The sequence below is a fragment of the Pempheris klunzingeri genome, chromosome 19 (assembly GCF_042242105.1).
Source record: "Pempheris klunzingeri isolate RE-2024b chromosome 19, fPemKlu1.hap1, whole genome shotgun sequence".
NCBI classification, from domain to species: domain Eukaryota; kingdom Metazoa; phylum Chordata; class Actinopteri; order Acropomatiformes; family Pempheridae; genus Pempheris; species Pempheris klunzingeri.
The window spans coordinates 6012150-6021120 of record NC_092030.1 but is presented as its reverse complement, the minus strand read 5'-3'; the positions used below and the strand labels follow the sequence as shown (position 1 = coordinate 6021120).

Genomic DNA, 8971 nt, shown 5'->3' with positions numbered 1-8971 from the left:
CTTTTCTGTTGTGATTATTGCAAATTTCAAAACCAACTCTCCCATCCTCCTTTAGACTTTTTTATTTTAGACATTTTCCTGGTGATTGGTTCCACTGTATGCAGCTTAGTGAATCTCAATGCAACTTTTCTTATTTTGTGTATTGACACAGAGGTCAGCATATATACATATACACATGTGAATAAGACTGTTTTCTGCCAAGTTAACAGGTGGAGGGTCCACTACAAGGATCAGGGATATAACGATGATAATCTACTTTTTTAAACTTACAAAATAAGGGAATATTAAATAATTACATCAGTTATTAATGTCTTCAAATGATGTTAAAGTTTGTTTACATCAGTAATGTGTGTAAACACAACAGGAAACAAGGTCAATATTTCTCACATTTTTACAGTTTTTACAATATATTAGATAAATTACAGATTGGGCCTTTAAGTGTAGGGCAGGTGAATGAATGGATCTCTGTTTAGTGATCACTTCCTCTACCTGGGCAACAGGGGGCGCTATCAGCCTTCACATGTTGTATGGGGATTTATCTTTGTATTTTAAATTCTACTTTATGAAGTACCGGTTTATATTTTTATAAAAGGTCATTTTGAATTTAAAATATGAAGTTTGTTTACTTTGTAAGCTTTTTCCTGTATTCGCAAATGGCCTTTATGTTTCAACACTAGATATTTTAGCACATGTCAGGAATGAGAACTGTGCTACTGAGCTAATTTAGTCTTTGTGGCACAGATTCTTAATGTCGGCCTCTGATGATGTTTTAAAATATTTTTTTATATCTTTGTAAATACTTTGAATCAAACATGACAGTGACACATTTTCTATTTAAATCCAATTTAATTTAATTCAAATTTTAAAATCTCTCAAATACTTTATCAATTTGATGCCATTTGGATGAAGTGGCTTTTACAACAGATCTGAGGAAAAAGTCATGTATTTTAGGGCCTAAATTCCAAATAGTTTCTGGCAACTTTCTTGGAAAATTATGATTTAATGTGGTACTAAATTAGAGACAATGATTCTATATACAACACTTTAACAGGAAATATTCCTCTTATTACCTGTTGAAACATTTTTTCTCTATAAAAGCAACAGAGGAGGAATCCCTCTTCCTGGACAAACAGGCATGAACACTAAAGATGTTAACACAGAGGTACCAGAATTACAATTTAAGAAAGAATGAACATTTTAGGTAAATAAAAGTACAAACATGATTTTAATCTCCATTTTTACTATAAATAGTTCCAATTTACAGTTCTCTCCAGTAACCTTGCTGTGAGTTTAAGAACAGGTAACTTAAGGGAACTTTGACAACTGTAAAATAAAGCGTCACCACTGGGTTTTTTCCCCCATTATTTATTTATTTTCCCCATTTTTTCTTTTGTACCATCAGTATCATCTGTAGTCAACAGACAAAGCTGCAAACGTTCAATGCTGAGAAGAGTTGCAGTTCCTGCTCATCCCCTTTCAATTTTCTGTGTCTGTGTCCTGTTGTAAAATTCATCTAATGCTATCGTATCCCATTACTGGGATCCCATTACTTCTGATGGAGGACAATCGACTGTCATTGTCTCCTGTTTATTTATTACAAAACCTGTCTGTTTTGTGTTCACAGCTCCACTTGCATATTTAGTCCTTTTGTCTTCTTGAAAAATACACATCTATATATATACACATATATATATATAATATGGATGAATAAAACCATTTAATCATCTTTATTCCTTATTTTTGTCAACCAAAGTACAGAAAGCCACCTCAAGTGATCAGACATGTTTGAACACATTTCTTATTGTCAGAAATAGCTTTAGAAATACTCATGTGAAGAGAGAGGACCACATGTCAATAAAATGTCAGTGGCAAGGCTCTCAATCAGTTTTTTTTTCCTTTGTGGGTTTGTGGTGGTTTGTGTTGTGAATAATTACCACAGAGCCACATGATCGACTTTCGCCCTCCCGACGTGAGAATGACGTTGTGTTTACAAGCCACAACCACATGATTCAGTTCCTGAATCCGAGTACCATCTTATGACCTCTGACTGTAAATATCAATTCAAAGTGCAAGTCAGCCTTTAGGTTTGACTCCAAAACACTGCAATCAGTGCATTAGTACTGAGTACTTTAAATATGCTGTCGGTTCCACTCACAAAATGTTGCTTTTTTAAAAAGGAGGCAAAAATTTTAAAGTCTCCAGGATGAGTTTCAGTAGCAGTGTCTTGCCAACATAGTCAGAGTTCTCCTTTTCTAACTGATAACAAATCCCATTTTCCATTCATCTGTAGTGTTATTAAACCTTGAACTGTAAAATATAATGAACTGCAGTGGAATCTGTCATGGCTGACCAGTAAAAATGGATTAATCAGACTATTTCTCACATGCATTCCTAACTTAGATGTCTGCTGTTTGAGAAGATAAGCAAAAATATATCCACGCTTCCACCCAAAGTAGAATTTTTAGTCCTTGGAACCCTTTGTCAAGTAACTAAAAGGTTCTTTCACCCCACTGTTGTCTGTGTTTTGGCCAGGATAAGAAAAATGTGTCGTGTATGAAGAGAGCAGCAGAGGTTGAATGAGCTACAGAGTGAACGTAGGGAGGGAGCGCTGCTATCAAAAACATAGCAGTAAATCAGAAATACAATGTTCTTTTCTGACTGTTTCTAGACATCAACAGAACCCTGAAGGAAGGTGTTGATTTGCTAGATTTGTGTGAATATAGCTGAATTGAGGCTTCTGCTGTGTGTGTGTGTGCGTGTGTGTGGCTCAGACCTGGAGCTCTTCACAAATGGGAGCAGATTGACACGGCCATGTAACCAGGTTGCAACATTTTTATAAAATCCAGAGCTCACACAGCTGACACAGTCTCTGTATATACAGACACCACCACGACTGTCTATTCATTGTTTTTTTTAGGAAAATCCTACTCTGCCTTTAAAAACTGGCTGAAATGAAATGCTGTAAGTGCTTAAGTGCAAGCCACAACGTTCCTGTACTTTTGAAAAGTACTACTCTCACCAAAAAGGGACATTTTGAGGGGTAAAATAATATATTTAATGTAGACACTGATGCCTGCAGTAGTAAAGCAGTGTATGCCTCAGAAACAGAACATCATGTCCCTTTAAACACAAAAGAACCACCTCATCAATTATGAAATTATACACATCTATGTCCAGTTGAAGCAATTTTTATGTTAACAACTGGGTTCCCAGGCCAGAAACCAAAGTGAGACAGAAGACTGAAGCTGGGGACAGGTAATCAGAATGATTTTGTGCGTTAATATTTCCACATCCAGGTGAGATTTATGTGCATCTCATTGTTCAGCATATGAGGAATTCTCCTTTTGTGCTCCTCCCAGTGTTAAATCCATCACACATACTAGATGTGCCAAAGGGCAACAGCAAAACACAGAAATTGATAAATCAAGTTGTTTCCCATTTAGTGTCCAGGGCATGCAATCCATAGCATCAGATGTGACCCACAAGAGGGAATGAGATGAAATAACCGAGGACAGAACCCACGATGACCCCGAGGAAGATCCAGGTGTTGTAGGACATGACGCAGAGCATCAGCATGTAGCCCAGAGTCACCTGCAACATGTGGAGGAGAGTCTGGATACCGTGCAGGAGCCAGCTGAAGAGGAAAGAGAAGAAAAAATCAGAAATACAATGTTATTTTCTGACTGTATAGGAGAGGATCATAACCTCAGATACAGCAACTTATATATCAGCTTGTCTGCAACTATTCAGTAAAATTTTCCTAGTCAATGACTTGTATCATATTGTTTCTGGGTTCAGAAGCTGTAACTTCTTCAATATGTAGGATTTCAGGTTGAATTTTCTGCATAAGACCATTTTCACCAGTTAAAGACAAAGAAAAGTTAATTAGGATTTTAAAAAAGTGTTCATAGGAAGTCAGTACTTTGAGATCATGAGGAAAAAAAAGAGTCACAAAGTCAAATATTTGACTTAGTGAGTCAAATGTCTTAGTGAGCTGAAATGTCAAAAACATGAGATAATTTGACTTCCCCAATTTTTTTTTTACTTGCCAAGTCAAAAAATAAGATCAAGACTCCGTCAGCGCTGAATCATAGAGACAGACACTGGCAGAAATGGACTTCCATAATTTTCTGACCACTTGGGTTGTACTAAACCTGTGAGAACAGGGATATGATCACATTGTTGATCAAGTGTATCAGACCTATCAGTATCTCACAGGGACCCTGACCTGTTTCTGTTGTTTGGAGCCGGAGGATGTGACTCCATGGGGGTCAGCGAGGATTCGGAGGGGCTGCTGTCCAGAGCAGAGCTGCTGTCGCTGCGGTAGGACGGAGGGGCAGCGTACCGAGACTGAGGCTGGGCCAGCTTCGATCTACACCCCAGCCACACCCTCCACATTTTGAGAACCTCGTAGAAGACTGTCAGCAGAAAGACCACCAACACTGACAGCACCATTCCTGGAGACACATATTTGTCAAGATATGCCAGAAACATGTGCACATAGCTTCTGTTAGGAATGGAAACTGTGTATCTAACCACAGTCAGACTATTTCAGACTACAGTTGATTGTGCCAAGACAACAGCAGATAGTGATACACTGATAAGTTTGGCATATCTTATCAAATGAAAAACTAGAATTACAGCCTTGCGCTTGTATGCTTCTGATAGATAGAAATACTTTATTGATTCTGGTGTTACAATAGCATAGAAGTTAAAGTGACCACCACCATGAATACAAACAACTAAGCAAAATAAAAATGTATAAAATGTAAGTAAAGGTAATAAATAACTGAACAAAGGTAATAAATACAATGTAATATGTATATGTGTATGTGCATGTGTATTATGGTTTTGATTAACGGCCCACAAAAGTGTTTTTGCAGTGAGGTTAACCTTTGGCCTCTGTCATTTTAACCTATTACACATTTGTGTGAAGTGTTAACATAATTAGAGCATAAAGTCTTGAGTCATGACATACTTTGACCACCATAATCTAATCAGTAAGTAGTCCTCAAACTGAGGTACAGCTCAGCACACAGTATACTGATCTTGATCACAATTCTTAAACAACCAAATTTAAGAGATCCCTTTAAAAGATGTGTTCATTATTATGTGTTTATGATAAAAACAATTAGTGGATGATTTTTTACTAAACTATGAAATACTGGTATTGGCTTCAAAGTCCCAGTATTGAACAGGCTCTTATTCTGAGCACACCGAGGCACAGTGAAAAAGAAGACAGATTATGCTGCAGGACATATTTTTTACTATGAAATCAGGTCATCAGTGCAACTGATGTGAATTCAAGCTGACAACAGCTGCTACCCTCCACCAACGAAAAGGCTACCGACTCTCAGAGCCCACTTTGTGGAGCATCTCCTTTTAAAACATACTTGCGTAAGTTTGAAAGGGTGTTGAATGAACTTCTCTTGAGCAATTAAGAAACAGACAGGAACGCCACACTATGTTTTAACCAGATAGACTGGTTCAAAGGAGTTAACACCAATGCAGGCCGCAAAGCTTACCTGCAGGCCCGTGCACATCCCAGAAATCAAACAGCAGTGTCACGCTGCTCGACACGCCAAAAGTCATCTGAAGAAAAAGAGAAACACATCAGAACCTCTAGATGTCTGTGTGCTGTTTGCTGGATAACGGCTGATCTTAAAGTAGTTTGTAATTAAGTTTAAAAGCACCGTTTCAAATCTGAGAACCGTGAGTAATGCAGGACCAGGTGATACAATGACGGGAGCTACTGTGCTGCTCTGAGATCAGTCCTCTCCTCCTTCATGTTTCGGTGCAATGACTCAGAACATCTTTGACTACAGATTTAAGCAACCTCCACTCTCTTTGTACGTTTTCTTTAAAGACCCAGACCATCATAATGGTAAAATTACTTTAATGCAATGTTAAAGACCAGGCATGGAAATACAGACTTGCATTTCTATTATGTAAACTGGTCGTTTTTCTCTGATTGATGCATTCCTGGCACAAGTGCTGCTCTACTACTTCTGTTTCTGCAGTTACTTGGTAGGAAAATGTGTGCTATGTACTTTGTGCATACAGAATAATCTATACATGCTACACTCAAAACCTCCTCTGTTCTGCATATAATTTTTGGAATCCTTACATTAAAAAAAGACAAAGAAAATTCAATTCACGCTGGTCTTGCCCCACAATTACAGGACGTGTTTTGCCCAAAACACAAAAGCACACTCTGTTCTGCCCTGCTGCTGTAGATGAGTGACTGACAGAGGAATGTACTGTTTGTGTGTGCGCGTGAATGTGTATGTGTATGTATGTTACTCAGTCTGCTGCCCAGTCCCTGCTAGCCTCTTTCCCCCTCTTCCCTGCTAATTCACTGCTTGTCCTGGCATGAGGGGCTCTCTGAGGGTCTAAATGGAAGCTACAAACTTCCCATTTAAAGTCAATTCATCAATAAGTCGATCAACTAAATAGTTACCAACAAAAACTCTAGTAATAAAAATAAGCATGAGATCAAATATTCTCTGGTTTGAGCTTCTACAGTTGATTTGCAGCAGTTTTCTGTTCGACATCATAGAGACGTTGATATCTTTTGCACATTGGGCTCTGGGAACATGCGATAATCAGGTTGAAAGTATGTTCATAATAATCCCTCATTGCAATCTCATTGTTGGTCTATAAACTGTGGTGGATGGATCACTTTGTTTTATAATTTTACAACTAGCCGTCTGGTTCTGCAGAGTTAATAATCAGTTCAACTAAAATCCAATTCTTATTTTGTCAAACTTGCAGCAGCTTCGAAGTGGAATACAGAACAACTTAAACAATTAAACATGGTGAAAGACAGAATTATTTGAGGCAGTTTGAAAGCCAAATATAGACAACTTGAGTCAACAATCCAACCCGGGCCGGCCAGGCAGGGTGCTCATTGTCAGCTTACTTTTCAGACCGCAAGTGAAACACACGTATCTGTGTGCCAGGTGGATGTTGAGACAGCAAACCCTGATTGTAGCGTTTTTACTGCAAACACATTACACATGTGAGCACACACTCGAGGAACTGCACCTGTATTTTACCAGAAAATATTATAGCCGAGATGAAGCATTTTTCTGGTGTTATTGCTTCAAAAATAACAAAAACATAATAATAAGAGGTGCATTGAAAAATCTGACTGCAAAGACACGACACATAAAGCAGCATTAGCATTGCATGGATGGTACAAACTGGGGTTAGTGAACTATATTGCTGTGCACGTTGCTGCCAAAATGACTCAGTTATATTGTACTGAAACATGAAAAGAAAAACACATAATATTCTACAAAGCCACGGTTCACTTTGGGAACTGCAAAGCACATGTGATTTAAAGGGGTTTAATGTAGGACTGGACAAAAACTCCATATACTGACTTTCAGTGGACCAGGTTATCATTTTGCTAATTTATCCAGTTGTTCAAATAAACTGGTTAAAATGAGCAAAATGCATTAAAGTTTGTGTTTAGTGTGTTCTTGTCTTAGGGGATTTCGGCTTTATTGCCCAGCCTTTGTTCCCTGGGACCTTTAGAACCAGCCTAAAGGCTTCACAGGCTGTGACAGGTAGTGCTCCCTCCTCACCAAACAACAGCTTCACTAGGGTCATCATGTTCCTTTGGGTTTACCTATGTGCATGTCACATTTTCCCCACACACCGAGTGACTCACACGCTCACTTGCAGAGAAACACATCAAACCTTAAATAACTTCTTTAAGTAACACAAGTATATGACACAGGGACAAAGACATGACTTACGGGCATCATGGTGAACTTGCTGAGCGTTGGTTGACACCACAGTTTCAGCGGTTACTGAGTCCAGCTCCCCATTTCCAGGAGTTGTTGCTCGACTGCGTTCAGGTAGCAGCCATGTATTCAGTGAACCACGGAAGCTGCAGCGGCATCTGACACAGATACTCTATTTGTGCAGCGGAACGAGACGAAGTTATCTCGTGACTTCGCAGGATAAACAGAGGGCTGACGGTTAGTGGAGTTTTTCAGCAACTATGAACAAAGACCCACTGCGACTAAACAAACGATTGAAACAGCGACTCAGGTCTCACTCAAGTCGTCGGGAAGCCCAAATGTTATCGTCGAAACCTAGTAGAGAGGGGACAACTGACAAATGTGTCAGTTATACTCAATAGTTTGCTTGCTAACCGCTAGCCGAAGAACGTAAATGATGGGCATTTTTAAGATAATACGCATGCGCAAATGATTACGAACAAGAGCCACTTGGATCACGTGATAAACGGAGATAGTCGAAGGCATTCGTAGCTTTTCGGCTGCTTTCGCTGACTTTCGCTGATTGGTATTATTATTATTTGGAGACTATAACATCATTACTGGTAAGTTGTTTTGTTAGTACTATTCTATGGTGCTATTTAAGTATTGTCAACCTGCTTAACCATATCAATTTATAATGATTATGATAAAGATTAAAGATTAAAATATCTTTAATAGGCACAATATCTTCATTTTTAGAGATTTCATTTTACAATATTCTTTGTACATTTGAGCTTCTAAACTCTGCAAGCACATGTACCCATTACTTAAATGTTTTCTGACCTGGTCAAATTTATACAAAATACAATCTTTGATATTTGTATCAAAATGAATGAAGTGCAGCTTGATCTCAAACTCCACTAGATTTTAGTCAGTATTTGAAACAGCATTTACTGGCTGCTTCTCTGTACAGACAACTCGTAGTACAACTGAGAAGGATTCCTGAGCTTGCACCCATATTTCCCAGAAATTAGATACCATTTACACTTAGATCTTGATCCGGATGAGTTGTGTCTTTAAACTATTTTGTCTGTTTTAAGGCACAACAAATATTTGAAGCACTTTTAACTATCCTGTTGATGAAATCCACCAGAAAGCTCACGCTGTTGAAATAAACAACAAAAACATGTCATATAATTTTATTGTTATACTGTACAGTACAACTTTGATTCTGCGCT

At 38.3% G+C, this 8971-nt stretch overlaps 1 protein-coding gene across 1 annotated transcript; it reads right to left on the bottom strand.

The window, feature by feature from the left end:
- Positions 1-1734: 1734 nt before the first annotated feature.
- Positions 1735-8172, bottom strand: slc31a2 (solute carrier family 31 member 2). Its single transcript, XM_070850154.1, has 4 exons — positions 7767-8172; positions 5526-5592; positions 4229-4457; positions 1735-3634 (listed from the first exon to the last, which is right to left on the bottom strand). Exons 1-4 carry the CDS (start codon positions 7773-7775, stop codon positions 3469-3471), a joined length of 471 nt encoding a protein of 156 aa, XP_070706255.1. The 5' UTR covers positions 7776-8172; the 3' UTR covers positions 1735-3468.
- Positions 8173-8971: the final 799 nt, after the last annotated feature.